At 40.1% G+C, this 17,995-nt stretch overlaps 1 protein-coding gene across 1 annotated transcript in view; it reads left to right on the top strand.

The window, feature by feature from the left end:
* The window catches only part of BICC1 (BicC family RNA binding protein 1), a 349,143-nt gene that overhangs the window by 180,947 nt on the left and 150,201 nt on the right, over positions 1–17,995 (top strand). Inside the window, exon 3 of the mRNA XM_068982242.1 lies at positions 6,369–6,438. Coding sequence (XP_068838343.1) covers positions 6,369–6,438 — 70 coding nt within the window. The remainder of the gene's footprint in view (positions 1–6,368; positions 6,439–17,995) is intronic.

Here is a 17,995-nt window from a genome sequence, read left to right as displayed (position 1 = left end):
TTAGCTTTACGTCTGGATTGAAGAATTTGGTGAAATAAGCACATTAGTAGAATGTTGTTGGTTTAGCAAAGGTTTCCTTCATCTGTAAGATATTATCCTATAATTGCTTCAGACCTTCAGAATGTGTAGTATAGTGAACATGTGTAGACATGTTCTCTTTTTATGTGGTGTACTAATGTGGAATTTGTTGGAGAGGGAAAAAAATCTATGACTTATAATTGAGGAATAGAAATAGAGATTATTTTTATCATGAATGAAGCTACTTGTAGAATTTGATTAGGTTATCTTATTTATTTTATTCTAATTTTGGCAAGTTATTTAAGGAAAGTGAGATTATTTCAGTGCTTCCATGTACATCTGTGATGACATTTTTTCAATAGCTGATAGAACTTTCTTCCAATCACAAAAAGCTTCCGTATTCCAGCTTATATAAATGTTACCTTCCTTTCCTTCCCTTATTCCCCCAAAACTAAAACCAAAGTAAGAATATATGATTCCGTTTTTATTAGGTACCTTTTTAATATAAGAAGCAGTGCTCTTACTCTTTGATCAGGGAGATTACTCTCTGCTTGTGAAAAGCAAATGTGAATCAGAACTTTAAGACGGCTCTTTAGCTTCCAAAACTGTTATCTATCCATAGTTTTCTGTTTTTTTCCATTAGAGGATAATTGCTTTACAATGTTGTGTTGGTTTTTGCTGTACAACACCTCAAATCAGTCATAACTACATATAGCATTCTATTTTCAACAGATTTTTCATGATGAAGTAACCTCTGAAAATGAAATAGGTATTCTTTCTAATATCAGTCATCTTAATTTTAATTGCTTCATATATTTTAAAGTTTGTATTAGGTCAGGTACTTTTGTTACTATGTATGCTCATTCACTTAGTCGTGTTCGACTCTTTGCGACCCCATGGACTGTAGCCTGTTAGACTCCTCTATCCATGGAATTCTCCAGGCAAATATTGGAGTGAATTGCCATTTACTCCTCCATTTTTTACTATAAATATTTGGAATTCATCACAGCTGAGATTAGCATAAGAATTGAGTTACATTTTAATGATTAATTCCCTGTTAGTAGTCAGTACAACAAGTCTAATGACAAAAATTTAAGAGTTATTTTTCAAATAATTGCAGTTTTAGATCGACTCCTCCAAAATCGCCTCTCTCTTTATGACATATAGAATTGCTGCTTATTATATATAACCTGAGAAGGAAATGGCAACCCACTCCAGTATTCTTGCCTGGAGAATCTCATGGACGGAGGAACCTGGTAGGTTACAGTCCACGGGGTCACAAAGAGTTGGACACGACTGAGCGACTTCACTTTCACTTTCACTTTCATATATAACCTGGCAGAAATTAGCAGAATTGAGAAGAGATTCTTGTGAGAGTGAAGATACTCAGAAGCTGACACTGACCTAGTTGAGATGGTATAAACATGAAGCATCCAGAATTATGGATTAGAACAAGTCTTTAAAATATTTGAGGTGTCATTTAATATTTATTGAAAATGGCTCAACATCAGATATTTGTTCTTCAAGGTTTGATTTTGTGAAGGTGGAAACCAGAACAATAATACAATTGGGGGGGAAAAAAACTAGCTGGAATTAATGTTAGGATTTTTTTTTTCCTGAAACAGAAGTTAGTCATTTTCTTCTTAAAGGTTTTGTGGTTTTGCATACCCAGGCATTCCTGGCTTAACTGACATCAGAGTATTTATAGATTTAGTTTCACGTGGAAGCACTAGTGATTTTAGGCAGGTTTCCCAGCTTTCAGTTCAAATTTCACACAACTGGGGGATGTCAACAACTTATTTTTTGTAAAGAGGTTGGTCAGGAGTTGGGCGTTTAATTGAAATTATTCCTTGAATGCAAATGGAAGTTTTTGGATATCATCCTGATTTGCTTAAAAATTAGGGCATTTAGGGACCCTGGCAGTCTAGTGGTTAAGACTCTGCCTTCTAAATACAGCGGGTGTGGGTTTGAGCCCTGGTCAGGGAACGACGATCCCATATGCCACAGGGTGCAGGCACAAATTCTTTAAAAATTAATTAAAAACAATTAAAAAATTAGGGCTTGTCATGGTTTTCTGGGAATTGATTTCGTTGTGAAGTTTTGCAGGAGTTAATTCATTTGTAGAAAATACATTTTCTTGAAAGATGTCAGTGTTTTCATACATTATAAAATCCACAGAATGAACTGCTCCAGAGTTCTTCTCTGTTTTCTAAAAAAATGTCACTTTCGTTCTGTGGTTCTCTATTAAACATGTCTGGATTTTGTGAAGATGGTGAGAGACAGCCTGTAGCTCCTGTGATAGTTGCTCCTCTCATCTCCTTTCCCTGTGTGCTGGCCCTTCAGATGCGCTAGGAACTTGTTGCATCCACGGCCCAGTCTCCTCAGCGACTTTGACATCATTTGGGTCTACACCCAAGCTGTTCAACTCGAGGACGTGGCCTCTGTGAAAAGGAAGATAAGCCCGTAGGTCAGGGCTTATCTGGTAGCCCTGGAACATCTTTTTTAAAAAGTGTGGAATTCACCTGTAAAGTTTCTGGGTCTTATTTTTGCCTCTAGCTGAAATTTTCACTTTACCTCTGACCTCCATTCATTAGCTGCTTTGTTAAGGTTGCAGCATCCAGAATTACGGGTTAAAACAAGTCTTTAAAATATTTAAGGTGTGATTTAATGTCTGTAGAACATGATTCAAAATTAGTAGTTTCTTCTTTGAGCTTTGGTTTTGTGAAAGTGGAAACAAGGGTCATAATAAGATTAAAAAGAAAAAACTAGCTGAAACTCACTTTAGGATTTTTTTCCCCCTTTTTTCCTGAGATGTAAGATAGTCATTTTCTTCTCAGAGGTTTTGTGGCTACTTTGATTTCAGCCACAAGCTTCCTGAGCTCATCTTTGCCAGTTCTCCTATCTGCTTGTTCTGACGACCACTTAGGACATCTTTTTAAGCCAAATGTGCTAGTAACGGAGCCTCAGACTTGCTTAGCGCTGTAATTCTGCCTCTGAACTCAGGATGCTTTCTAAGATGCTCTCCAAGTGATTAAGATATTAGAAAGTTATGTCTTTCAACCATCTTTGACAAGGAAACTTCTTTATTAAGTATTATAATTATGGCACCTGATATAATTTACTGGATTACACAGCCAAATTATTTGATTCACAAAAGTATATAGATTATTCTCTTTCTGCTTCCCCACCAATATGATAGTAAGATCTTAATTTCCCATTTTCTCTCTTAAGCTATCTTAGAGGAAAATGTTCTATCTAATTTTAGTCACTTTGAAGATACGTGTACAGTAGCTGGAACTAACAGGTGATAAAACATGACCCATAAGAAGCCCTCCTGATTGGGCCTTCCTGCCCTCATGTAGTGACTGATAAGCTCATTCATAAATTGGCTTTTACTCGGCTGTCAGGACTTGAGTGACTTTGCAGGCTATATTTTGGGGAGCCCTTTTCTAACTTTACCTCTAACCCCAGCCTTTCACAATAGGAGCCAGAGCCACCCTTGTGAATGGCCCTGTGCCAGCACCCAGCCCACTGCCTCTGATGGGCTGTCTGTGTCCCTGAACTTGACTGTAAGCTTGTGAACACCAGGAATTGTTCCTTATTCATTGCTATGGGTCTTCGCATTTCACTGCACTGTAGAGACACTGGACTGGTGTGAGGTTTAGAGGAAGTGTGTGTAAAGAAGGCCTTTCGGCTCAGTAGCTGTTACCTGCTATTAAGATATTTTCTATGGCAAATTATTTTCTTTATGGAGCATCTATTGGTGTTTAATAAAAAAGAGATGATCACATGCAAGGTAATTTCTGGGAAACTCTCCAAACGGTGGAAGTTTCAGAAAGTTATATCTTCCAACTGTCTTTGATGAGCAACTTCTTTATTAAGTATTATAATTATGGCACCGAAGTAGGTTTTTGATAAATATTTGCAGGTTGTTAAAACCAGTCAGTCTGCATAAATTCTAAAGCATATTTTCAAATGTGTTAGACACATTTTTTAAGAGAGAGAGGTCCTATATTGCATATAGTATGGTGGTTAAAAGGCCAGTCTTTGTCAGCTGTCTAAAGTTTTTATCCCTACTCTGTTCCATCCCAGCTATTTGAGGAATAAAGAAATCTACTTCCTAAGGGTGTTAGGAAGATTCATTTATTCAGATAAATCTGTGCTTGCTGTGTGCAGGGTTTAGAGAGCTTTGATTTTGCAGAGACAAACTATAAACAAGTAAACACAGAAAATAGAATCTCAGATTGTGATAAGGGTTAGGAGGAAGATAAACAGAGAGAGGTGGTTGGGGTGGTGCATGAGTCGGGGCTGGGGGAAAGCTAGGGGGGTCGCGCAGGGCCCTGAAGTGATATCATATGATATTTGTCTTTTAGTAGTTACAGATAACTACTGAGGACCTATGCTTTGGGAGAATGGCATTGAAACATGTATAATATCATATAAGAAACGAATCGCCAGTCTAGGTTTGATGCAGGATACAGGATGCTTGGGTCTGGCGCACTGGGATGACCCAGAGAGATGGTATGGGGACGGAAGTGGGAGGGAGGTGGTTCAGGATTGGGAACACGTGTACACCTGTGGCGGATTCATGTTGATGTATGGCAAAATCAATACAGCATTGTAAAGTAAATAAAGTAAAATAAAAAAATATGGGTTTAGAGTTAAGTTTAGAAATTAATAAGTTCTTATTTCTAACTTGTTTAGAAATAAGTTCTTTTATTTCATGGAGAAGACAATGAAACCCATGAATAGGACAGCATAGATAGGAGGAGTCGAGGCAGGGGCCGGATCTGGAGAGTCGGGGCAATGGGCTTGCCCACCTGCAGGGCCGGGGCAGCCCCTTGACTTTGTGAAGATAGTGTGACTTTAGTTTTGTTTTTCAGTTTTCTATAGAGACACGGGTATAGAAGTGCAAACACCGTGATAAATGGCAAGTGAGTAATACACAGTGACAAGAAGGGCAAGTGGCTTGCGATCTCATTGTGGGAGACCCAGGGGGAGTTGGTGGGGGGGACAGCACAGGGTCTCCTGACCCTGGGTAAAGAGGGCATCTGGTCCTCAGAGCCAGCCGAGTGTTGCTACATTGGGGTGTGGGCTCCGGATGCTAACTCTGCCACATTTTCCAGAGAAGCAGAAACCTGAATGTCTATGTGAAGTTCCCAGATTTAAAAATGTTGGCTCAGATTTAAAAAAAACCCTTATAGTGGGCGGACAACATGCCTCTGTGGGCTGCCAGGCTGAAACATCTGCAAGCCCTTTGCTGCTGTGATAAAGGGGATTAAATGAAGAATGATGCATGCTAACATGTTAACCATTTAGCCTTATGCCCAGAACATAGCCAATACAGAGGGAGAAGAGGGACTTATTATTAACTACAGTGTTCATGAGTTTCATTGTCTTTGCCATTAATTTGTTTAGTTACCTCTAAATCCATATGAAAGATTAAATATTATCCCACTCAAGTGACTTACAAGTGGTAGTTGCTGTCATTTGCCTATGAATTATGTCAGTTATTGGCTTTATTCATTTGTTGAGTGAATTTTATATTCATGGTATGAAAGTCAACAATAACCTAGGCTAATTCGTGTGATAATAGAAAGGATGGGCATTTCTTGGTGATTCCCTCGTCTCTCATTTACCGTGGGCTTCCTTTGCTGGGTGCACCTTGCCTGCATCACTTGTCCTTGGGCTTTGGCACAGTGGGTCTCCAGTCCTTCTGGCCAGTATTAGCTGCCTGGGAAGTGGGAAGGAACTGTGGCAAAAATGCCATCTCAGATCAGGCAAAAGATGATGGGAAATGCAGCCTTATGACGCGATGTCCTGTTTAGAGGCTTTTCATCAGTTTTAATGAAACACAAATGTGCCCAAAGCAAGTTTATTTTATTTTCTCCAGGAAAAAAAAAAAAAACAAAAAACCCAAACACGCTTCATTTTGTAAGGCCCGTCCCACGTCGTTTTGTATTACAAGGATCGTGTTTGATGTGTTGCAATCCACTGGTGATTGTCATGGGGGAATTTTACTCAGCACAGGCATCTCGGGTGGTTTGGCAACAAGTTCAAATTCTGGAGCATCACAGAGAGGAATGCTGGGAGTAACAAATATACTTGACTATTTCTAATAGATTAAAGGCTTATAAAAATGTGTCTCCCCTCCCCACTCCCCCCCCCCCCCCATCAACTCCAACAAGGCTTTGTTTTGTTTTTGAATTGTTTTAAAAAGAGGTCATTTTGTTGCAACAAGATGATGCTAAGGACTTGAAAATAATTTTTTTTTTTTCTGGGAAAAAAATCTTACCTATAAATGCAAGTTCTTAATCGAATCAATGTTTTTCTCTAAATTTTTGCTGCAGATCATGGAGGAAACAAACACTCAGATTGCTTGGCCATCAAAACTGAAGATTGGTGCCAAATCCAAGAAAGGTAAACGATGCGAGTTGGAGAAATTGGTGGCTGTAATAATGCAGACTGTGGGATACCTGCAGGTTTCCTGGGGATTAAAATCAGCCTTTATCCTTATCATAGTTGTTCCCAAATATTTGTTATATAGCAGTATTTGGGAAGGATTATCATAATGCAAAATAACATATAACTTTTTGATTCAACCACAGAATAATATTTTTAAGTATTCTGTAATAATAGACATGCTATTATAGAAGATTATTGTAGCATCTAATGATTTCAAGGATGACCATCTAGTGGCCACGAGTCATGGTAATTCCCCACACATAATAACGTGTTTTTAACACACAGACTCCCTCTGTTTACACTTTAGACTTCTTGTTTATGTCCCAGATTTAACGGTTGATTATTTTCACCGCCAATTTGATAGGAACTTAGATTTCCTTTCCTAACTGCTGCTTCTCCTCTTCGTCTGTCACACAGCAAAGAACACACAGGATTTTTCTTTTAGGCCAAGTGTTTTCCTTGTCTTTTTTTTTTTTTTTCTGCTTTAACCTAGAGGACACTCACTGGTGCGTGGATGGTCAGAAATGAAAGCATAGGACCCTTAGTTTCCTTCCAAGATTACATATTATTTTCATATTTTCATTATTACATATTATGGATAGCTTTTTTTTTCTGTATAACCTCAGTGTCAAGAAACTTTGTTGCATATGCTTCATTAAAAGATGCCCGTAGTCACTAGGAGATAATGGAGAACCATCACCAAGCAATTCAGAAAATGGTGGTGTGAGCTGAGCATTGTCTGTTGTGGTCTAGTTTTTTTGTTGTTGCTGTTGAGTTTTGTGTTTGCGCCCCCTTCTCTCTGTGAGCGTTATTGCTAAATGATGCTGAACACTGCAAGATTTGTCAGCTTTCTTGTTTCTGGTCATCCAGATTGCCTTCTTTTAATCTCATTTTATTAGAGCTACTCATCCCTTGGAATGTAAATTATTTTACAGCTTGTTGCGAGTGTTGTTATCTGGACTTCAGTGGACTGGAATTCCTGTCGACACTCTGACCTTGTTACTTTCAATATTTGTGACCACGGTGGCAAGAAAAGGGAAGCTTTTATGCTAAACAGTCCTAAGAAAACATAGTGAATTTCCAAGTGGAATTCCACAACTTTGTAGGAATCTTACGTTTGCTAAGTGCTATAGGATATATCTTGGAGAAGGCAGTGGCACCCCACTCCAGTACTCTTGCCTGGAAAATCCTGTGGACGGAGGAGCCTGGAAGGCTGCAGTCCATGGGGTCGTTGAGGGTGAGACACTACTGAGCTACTTCACTTTCACTTTTCACTTTCATGCATTGGAGAAGGAAATGGCAGCCCACTCCAGTGTTCTTGCCTGGAGAATCCCAGGGATGGGGGAGCCTGGTGGGCTGCTGTCTATGGGATCGCACAGAGTCGGACACGACTGAAGCGACTTAGCAGCAGCAGCGTGGGATATATCTATCTCCAGTGTGCTGAGATGTGCTATACTTATGCAGGAGGAGAAGCTGCCACTAGCTGGCTGCCTCCCTATTTGGTTGTTTGCAGCCGTTCAAAAATCCCTGGCCTGCCATTTGAAAAAGTTGGAATTTGAACATGAACTGGAGCCTCCTTCCGTGTTGTCACGTATTTTTACTTAAAGAATGACATGAGTTTCATTACTAGCCTAATAAAAATGTAATTTGATCAGTCTCTAAAGAAAAGTCCCAAGGAAACATGAATATTACAACAATCCCAGATAATTTTGGATGGCTTATTCTCTTGCATAATCCATGCTACAGTTTTTGTCCCCCTATCGTGGGAAACTGAGAATTATTCATTTTATTCATTTTTTTTTTAAATTTAAAATGTGGTTGCAACTTTAGAGATGTTAGTAATATGAATCGAATAGATTTAAGATAAGGTTTTAGATCGGTTTCTGGTCATGGATCCATTTAACCCATTCAGAGTAGCCAACTCTATTCCACACTGTGATGATACATTTTGCTTTGAAAATAAGAGTATCTCAGCAGTACATTTGAGGGCATTTAGCATAATTTCCACATGGTTAAAGTTAACTTTTGGAATCATGCCTAAGAATTGATCCCTGAAGGCCTATGTCTAAAGACATCCTTCAATTTTTTATTATTTATGAAGTGCCATAAATGTACACAATACTGAATGATGAGCAGAATGTGCCAAAAGAGAGAGATTGAGCTCAGGGAAGAAAGAAAAAAAAAATGTGTTCCTCAGAGGAAATTACTCTTCAGAATTGACTTGATTTGCCCTTAGTACTTAAACACACAGCTGCTGAATTACATTTTGGCTTACATCCCTGATATGTGTATTCCTGTATACTTTTCAAATGGTCTTAGAGATGAAATTTGTGTGACTATAGATTGTATTTAGTAAAAGTCAAGTGGCAGGAGGCACTTTAGAAGGTAATTATTTGCTTTTTTACCTGACCCTTTCTTACCTCTGAATGTTGTTGAGAAAAGAGTTAGTGTTCTTAATTTTAAGCTTTCTTCATTCCAAACTATTATTATTATATTATTTGGTCAAGAGACCAAAGAATATAAAGGTATCTAGGGACTCATGCCATGTTTTGGATGATTATTAACTTCTAAGTCCCATGGTGATGTGAAGGTTTGGAATTTTCAGATGATCCCTCGTGTGCCAGAGAGACAGTGCAGCCATGTGTTTGCATTGTATTTCACGTTTAGATTTATGATGCTTATTGATTGAATGTTTGAGCCTAGACAAATGTTTTTCATGGCTACTGTTACCATAGTCTGTCCCTTTCTTTACCTTATGGGAATTAGTCCTGCATTTTTCACGAAGTCCTGTCGAAACTTTATTTTTCAAGTCATCAATCCTTTATTGGAGCAGCTGTATGTGTGAGTAGCTATATGACTCCTTGGGTTGATGTGTTAGTAGGATCCTGCTTGGCAGAAAGGCAGAAAGCCAGCATCCTGAATTTGCCATCATGTAAGGAACTTAAGATTCTTCTCTGGGGAAGGAAACAGCAACCCACTCCAGTATTCTTGCCTGGAGAATTCCATGGACAGAGGAGCTGGCAGGCTCCAGCCCATGGGGTCACAAAGAGTTGGACATGACTGAGCGACTAACACACTAGAGATTCTGGTTTAGTAGGTCTGGGATGGGACTGGAAATCCATATATTTAACAAGTTCCCCTGGTGGTTCTTAAGGTTGAGTTTGGGAAACAAAAATCTCATCATCTGATATGGAAATACCATTATTTAGTGACTAGGGAGACCATGGGGCTTCCCATGTGTCCAAAGGGGAATGGATGAATGATGACTGCTATCGGAAAACAGGCAGGATCCTCCAGCGGCCGCTTCTCTGAAACAGTGTCCATCTTGGCTCCTAAAGAACTGCATCTATATGGATTCATTAATTTTATGTCTGTGTCCTCTTTCCAGTCAGCATGAGTGAGTTTAGAGTGACAGTGACCTTGCTCTTCAGTGCCTGTGTGAGTGTCATTTGGGGTACAAGACTGTCTGGTGTTTGTCCCTTCCATCTGCCCCTCTTCCTTCCATGTCACCCTTCTACCCCCTTCTTCTCTCCCCTTATCCTCCCTTTACCTTTCTTCATTCCCTTTAACCATAGAGAATACAGTGGAAAAAAGTACTAGGAGCATTGCCATTTAGTAAGCAGGGCATTTTGGGGAAGTGCATGTTTTGTGGTATAAACTCAGGAACTATAAAACTTAAAAAAAAAATTCCCAAGTGTTTGAAATCATTGAGAGATTGAATCCTCAGTCAAAAAGAACTAAGAATTTAAGATTCAGTAAGATTCAGTATCTTAAATTTACGTAGGCAATTGGGCATTCAAATAGGCAAGCCTAGGATTATCTTGATGGGGGCCATGATTAAGAAAATTAAGCAATACATAGTATTTCTACTGTATAGCATAAATTTGTTTTGAGTAGAAGAAAATAAAAATCTCTCCAACTGTTAGATTTAGACTAATAGAAGGTTCTGCTTTCCATAGAAAGACTTGAGGTTTGTTCCTGTGAGAGCAGTATTTAAGAATCAAGGGACTTCCTGGCAGTGCAGTAGATGAGAATCGGCCTGCCAGTACAAGGGACACGGGTTCGATGCAGGGTCTGGGAAGATTCCATGTGCTGCGGGACGACTAAGCTTATGCGCCACAACAGCTGAGCTTGTACTCTAGAGCCTTGAACCGCAACTGCTGAGCCCACATGCCACAACTCTTGAAGCCAGGATGCCTCAGAACCTGTGCTCAGCAGCAAGAGAAGCCACCACCATGAGAAGCCGTGGGCTTGCACAACTAGAGAAAGCCCACACACAAAGCAAAAAAGACCCAGAGCAACCAAAAAAAAAAAAAAAAGAAACAATTAAAGTTCTGGGAGTTCCCCCATGGCCTAGAGGTTAGGATTCCAGGCTTTCACTGCTGTGGTGCAGGTTCAGTCCCTGGCTGGGAAACTGAGATCCCACAAACTGCACAGTGCAGCCAAAAGTTAATAATTGTATAATACCACAGAAGCATACTAACAGAATGATTTCAGGTACTCATTAAACTTTTGAATGTTATTCTGAATCACAGCCTATTTTAAAATAAATGCAGCTTCATTAAAGTACAGATTACACTCTGAACAAGTTTGACTGTTTTGCTAAATACAAGTCCTGCCAAAGCTGCCTTAACAAATAGATAAAAGTGATTTGTAAGGAGAACTTATTGCGTTGTTATGATCATCCTGCATGCTCCTTGACGTTAGATGGGCTCAAATAGGTAAACATTTTTCTTAAAATCTTATTCTTGCTTTTAATTTGCTTATCAGTCCTCTTTCTTCTTAGACTAGCCACGGTGGATGTGGCTACAAATTGTTTAAAGTTTGTATGCCAAATTCCATGTAAGTAAGATCAGCATTAATAAAGCTTTATTGCTTTTTGTTCTGGGAAGAGTTGTCCTGCAGAGTTTAACTTAAGTGATAGCAACTGTGGTCTGCAAGTGTTTCTGTTACGACAGTTTCAGTGCCCCAAGACAGCCGGAATGGAAGGTGTTGGCTGGGTTGCCTGATGTTTTGGAGGCCATTTGGCACCAAGTCTGGCCGTTCTCTTCCTCCTGGAATAAACAAGATCATCAGAATTCTATGGGGCTTTATTATTGTTGGTTGTCTTCCATCAGAACAAGCAACATCTAATGTAGAATCTTTGTGTGAGAAAAAATGTAGACTTTTCACTTAATTTTTTTCCAGAGGAAAATGTATTGTCAAGTGTACTAAAGCTTCTGTTGTGTGTTCACATGGGACTTGATGATTCTTCTACCTTGGTATTTATTGCTCAAAGGGCAGGGGGCAGAAAGAGGGCCTGGCGCAGCATATGGATGACAGTGTTCCCAGTGGTGGGTTTCAACCACTATATTTGTGTATTGTGGGGTCACAAGCAGCATGTACACAGACCACAACCAGATTAGAGAAGCAAACTTCAGAGTGTGAGAGCATCGTTTCATGAAACCTTTAGTCAGGTCTGTCACTGTTTTTATGTATGAAGAAACACACACGTATATATTATTCAGTCATGGTGTGAAATGGGGCTTCCCAGGTGACTTGGTGGTAAAAGAATCTGCCTGCTTTTGCAGGAGACGCAGGACACACTGGTTTGATCCCTAGGTGGGGAAAAATCCCCTGGAGAAGAGAATGGCAACCTACTCCAGTATTCTTGCCTGGAGAATCCTATGGACAAAGGAGCCTGGCCGGCCCTAGTGCATAGGGTGGCAGACAGTTGGCCATGAGTGAGCAGGTGTGCATGCCGTAATGTGAAATGGGTGATAAGGAAAGGTCAGAGAACACACCATTGTAGGCAGTTGGATCCTCGGACGGTAAAGAGGACGTGCATTTTGTTCATCGTTGTGTCTCTTCTCTGGTGGCTTGGTGGTGAAGAATCCACCTGCCAGTGCAGGGGAAGCAGCAGGTGCAGGTTTGATCCCTGGGTTGGGAAGATCCCTTGGAGGAGGAAATGGGAACCCAGTCCAGTATTCTTGCCTGGTAAAATTGCATGGCCGGAGGAGCCTGGTGGGCTACAGTCCATGGGGTCCCAAAGAGTTGGAGAGGACTGAGCAAGCCCACACCCGAACATGGTGGACACTGAGTCAGCATTTGTAGATTGTCCGGTAACTCAGTCATGATCATAGTGAAACTACGAATAGAGATGAGAATGTGTATCACCAAGGTGTGTTGTGTAGGAAAAAGATTTAGAATCACAGCCCTCACACAGGAGTAGCATTCACTATTGAGAAAATTGACTATTGATATCTTTCCTGTAGACCTCTCTAAGTGAACGAAAGTGGGCATGATTTGTGGCTGAAGCTTATGTGGCTCAAACTGCTTTTCACGGTCTGAGTAGCCCTAGTCAGGGAAGTGGAAGGAAACTTAAGGAAAATGATCTGATGGCTGCCATTCATGGGACCTTGAATGAATGAAACTCTGGTACTGTTCATAGTAGGTGTGTAAATGAGACTTAACAAGATACAGCCTCCTGATTATCTTCCAGGCCAAAGTTGTTTTGCTTGTGGTATTTTAATTAGGATTTGGTTATGTCATTGACATGTCGATAGTAATATTGGCTACTGCCATTTATTGAGGCCAATTGGGGCACAGCATTCTGCTAAATATTTTATGTAAATAATCTTATTTCCTGATCAGAACACCATGTAAGTTAGGTGATGGTATTTTCATTTTACAAGTGAAAAAATTACGGCTCATAAAGTCAAATAACTTGCCCTGGGTTTTACAGTTAGTAAATAGCAGACTGGTAAGCCATCCTGTATGATTCCAATTCTGTGAACGTTTTAGAAGGTAAAAAACATGGAGATGGTAAAAAGATTTAGTGGTCAGTATTTACTAGGGACTTGGAGGAGGGAAGGATGAACAGGCTGAACACAGAGGACTTTTAGGGCAGCTAAACTATATAATCTAAAATAGTAAGTACATGTCATTTTATATCTGTCAAAACCCACAAAATGGTTTGTGATATTGATGGTGGGGGAGCCAATGGCTGTGTGTGGGGAAGGGGCATATGAGAACTCTGTGCTTTGCATCAATTTTGCTGTGTTCCTGAGACAGTCTAAAAAACAGAGTCTATATTAAAAAATAGTCCTAGATATTAGGCACAACACTTAAATCAGCATTTAAAAGTGTATGATACGCAAAGATAATGCTATATTATCAATAACTTCTTAGTTGTAAGTTTAAAAGCACTATGAAATCTCTTAAGAACTAATGAAAATTTTTGTAAAATTTAAAAAAGAAGAAAGTGAGAAGGATGGTTAAATGGTATATCACGCCTTTGTGTTCCCCAGAAGGGACTGGAGCCAAGTCACAAGCTTTCTGAATTCACCTGCCTCTGTTACCCTGTCTCCTGGGGAGAGAGCTCCTTTCCCCTCAGTGGTCTTGTTCCTGAACAGATGTTTTATTTCAAGTCAGTTACCTTTAAAAGTGAAGAAATTGCCATCCCAAGATCCCTGCTAACTACAGCTCCTTTCCTTGTTAAACCCCATGAGGAGGAAGGGCAAAACTATTCCTGATTTGTCTGCCTTGTAATATGTGTTGTCCGAGGTGTGTTCTCTCTCTTTATCCTCACAGTAATCCTCCATGAATGACCATGGTTATCCCTACTCTGCACATGAGTAACTGATGGAGAGATGGTGTAACTTGTTCAGTGTCATACATAGGGTTTGAAATGAGGGAGTTAGGCTGGAAACCTTGATTGCAAAATTCAAGGGCATGCTCTCCACTCCTAAGCACATATGTAGGTGCTCATGGTGAATGAATGCTCACCAGAGGAATGAAGATTCACCAGCACATTCATTTAGGAAAACTCACATTGAGAATATGTTTCTTAACTATTTCTTCAAGAAGAAATGCAGTGCTAAGTCCTTACCCACATTTTAAAACCTTGCTGGATGACCATCTTTAAAATTACTTTCAACCTCGGTTTTTAATTTCTATTGGTGCTTTTTACAGTATTTTTCCTTCCTTTTCTCTTTTAAAATCCATTAATGGTTTCACTAGGATTTGTATACTGTTACCTGGTATTGTGGTTCTCAAGCTGGGTTGATTTTATTCCCCGGGGGCATGGTAGCACTGTTGCGATAGTTTTGGTTATCACGTGTGGGAGGTGGTGCTACTGGCTTCTGGTGGGTAGAGGCCAGGGATGATGCTAAACATCCTACAATGCAAAAGGAAGCCTCCACAGTGAGAATTATTTGACACAAAATGTCAACAGTGCAAGGCTGAGAAACACTGAGCTTAAAGGAACAGGTGTGGTATCAGGAGATGGCTCTACATAGCATTGGATTCTTCTTTAAGAATTGACTTTTAAAGGTTTTATTGGAGTACAGTTGACTTAGTGTGTCATGTTAGTTTCAGGTTACAGCAAAGTGATTCAGTTACGCAAATACATGCATTTATTCTTTTTCAGATTCTTTTCCTATATTGAGTATTGAGTAGTAGAGGGTACTGAGTAGACTCTTTCTCTGTGCTATGCAGCAGATCCTAATTGTTACCTACTTTATATATAGCGGTGTGTGTATATGTCAATCTCAATCTCCCTATACATCCCACCCCTCCTTAACCATGTTTGTTTCCTACATCTGTGACTCTACTTAAACGTTTTGTAAATACGTTCATTTGTTCCATATTTTTAGATTCCACATGTAAGCGGTACCATATGATACTTACCTTTCTCTGTCTGACTTCACTTTGTATGACAGTCTCTAGGTCCATCCATGCACTAGATTCTTATTAGGCCGTTTCATGCAAATGGGTGTCTTGTGTAACTGGTTTTCTTTTGCAGCGTTAGGAACAGAGTCGATCTATATGAGTAACTCCTGAAGGAGGGCATATATCCGTAGTAACATAGGTGGATGGACAGGATTTCAGTGGGAGAGACGAAACACAGTAGGAGGGCAGACCTGCACATTTTAAAAGCTAGTTTGTGGTCCGGGTTGAATTATGTAGCTGGTGCAGCCTGCATCGTTTCATCCCCCTGAGTGTTTCAGCCCTGTCTCAGTTGTCCCTGTAGCTCCGGTGCTTGTCGGGCTGGCTGCCCTCCCAGTTCCAGCTGACTGTGTCTTCCACTCCTCCTTTGGAATGTGTGCTGGTGATGACTGCAACACTTTCTGTGGTTTAGGACCATATTTGAGAACCATGAGGGTGCCGTGCACTCCCGTCTTGGTCTAGAGATTTTGATGGTTGCCCCAGCCACGTGTGGGATCTCCCTGGCTTTATTCTGCCAGTTACGGCACCACTGGACAGAACTCGGTGACATCTGTCAGGCCTGTCAGTAGCAATTAGATTATTTTTAAGAAGTCTTTTGCAGTTGCAAACATGACCAAACCACCATGTGGTATTTCTCATTAGCTAAGGAAAACAAGTCAGAGTAGCACCCTCACTTCTTCAAATGGTCTTGCTATTGGCACTAAAGCATGGTTTGTGGCTTATTATAGCCATTTTCATACAAACTTTGGTACTAAGAGACATTTTTATCAAAAGGTAATAGAGAGATTTCAGGAATGAGAAGTTACATTCTCTTTATATCTTGTTGCCAGAAATTACTCTTAAAGCAAAATAAGTCTCGCCTGAAATAAAAATAAAATAAGAACACAGCATATGTCTACTTTTGGCTATTTGGTCTTTGCCAAGTTATGTATTATCACTTTATGAAAATTGGCTCATTTTTTACAAACAAGCATTTTTTTGCAATTGGATCTTTCCTCTTAAAAAACGAGAGGTTGTTGTTCACTCGCTCAGTTGTGTCTGACTCTTGGCAGCCCCATGGACTGCAGCACGTCAGGCCTTCCTGTCCATCACCATCTCCTGGAGCTTGCTCAAACTCATGTCCATCGAGTCGGGGATGCCATCCAGCCATCTCTTCCTCTGTTATCCCCTTCTCTTCCTGTCTTCAGTCTTTCCTAGCATCAGGGTCTTTTTTTAATGAGTTGACTCTTCTCATCAGTTGGCCAGCATATTGGAGCTTCAGCATCAGCCCTTCCAGTGAATATTTAGGATTGATTTCCTTTAGGATTGACTGGTTTTTATCTCCTTGCATTCCAGGAGACTCTCAAGAGTCTTCTACAACACCACAGTTCAAAAGCATCAGTTTTTCGATGCTTGTCTTTCTTTATGGTCCAACTCTTACATCCATACATGACTACTAGAAAAACATAGTTTTGACTAGATGAACCTTTGTCGACAAAGTAATGTCTCTACTTTTTAATATGCTGTCTAATTTGCCATAGCTTTTCTTCCAAAGAGCAAGCATCTTTTAATTTCACGGGTGCAGTCACCATCTGCAGTGAATTAGGAGTCCAAGAAAATAGTCTGTCACCGTTTCCATTGTTTCCCCATCTATTTGCCATGAAGTGATGAGAAGAGATGCCATGATCTTAGTTTTTTGATTGTTGAGTTTTAAGTCAGCTTTTTCACTCTTCTCTTTCACCTTCATCAAGAGGCTCTTTAGTTCCTTTCCGCTTTCTGAGATTAGGGTGGTGTCATCTGCGAATCTGAGGTTATTGATATTTCTCCCTGGAATCTTGATTCCAGCTTGTGCTATATACAGCCTTGCATTTCACATGATATACTCTGCATATAAATTAAATAAGCAGGGTGTCAATATACAGCCTTGATGTCCTCCTTTCCCAATTTAGAACCAGTCTGTTGTTCCATGTCTGGTTCTAACTGTTGCTTCTTAACCTGCATACAGGTTTCTCAGGGGGCAGGTAATGTGGTCTGGTATTCCCATCTCTTCCAGAATTTTCCACAGTCTCTTGTGATCCACACAGTCAAAGGCTTTAGCATAGTCAATGAAGCAGGAATAGATATTTTTCTGGAATACTCTTGCTTTTTTATGATCCAGTGGATGTTGGTAATTTGATCTCTGGTTCCTCTGCCTTTGCTAAATCCAGCTTGAACATCTGGAAGTTCTCCATTCCCATACTATTGGAGCCTGGCTTGGAGCATTTTGAGCATTACTTTGCTAGTGTGTGAAATGAGTGCAGTTGTGAGGTAGTCTGAACATTCTTTGGCACTGCTTTTCTTTGGGATTGGAATGAAAACTGACCTTTTCCAGTCTTGTGGCCACTGCTGAGTTTTCCAAATTTACTGGCATATTGAGTGAAGCATTTTCACAGCATCATCTTTTAGGATTTGAAATAGCTCAACTGGAATTCCATCACCTCCACTAGCTTTGTTCATAGTGATGCTTCCTAAGGCCCACTTGACTTCACACTCTAGGATGCCTGGCTCTAGGTGAGTGATCACACCGTCATGGTTATCTGAATCATTAAGATCTTTTTTGTACAGTTCTTCTGTGTATTCTTGCCACCTCTTCTTAATATCTTCTGCTTCTGTTAGGTCTGTACCATTTCTGTCCTTTATTGAGCCCATCTTTGCATGAAATGTTCCCTTGGTAGCTCTGATTTTCTTGAAGAGATCTCTAGTCTTTCCCATTCTATTGTTTTCCTCTATTTCTTTGCATTGATTGCTGAGGAAGGCTTTCTTATCTCTCTTTGCTGTTCTTTGG

The sequence above is a fragment of the Capricornis sumatraensis genome, chromosome 10, assembly GCF_032405125.1.
Source record: "Capricornis sumatraensis isolate serow.1 chromosome 10, serow.2, whole genome shotgun sequence".
Lineage (NCBI taxonomy): Eukaryota > Metazoa > Chordata > Mammalia > Artiodactyla > Bovidae > Capricornis > Capricornis sumatraensis.
This window is presented reverse-complemented; position numbering and strand designations above follow the sequence as displayed.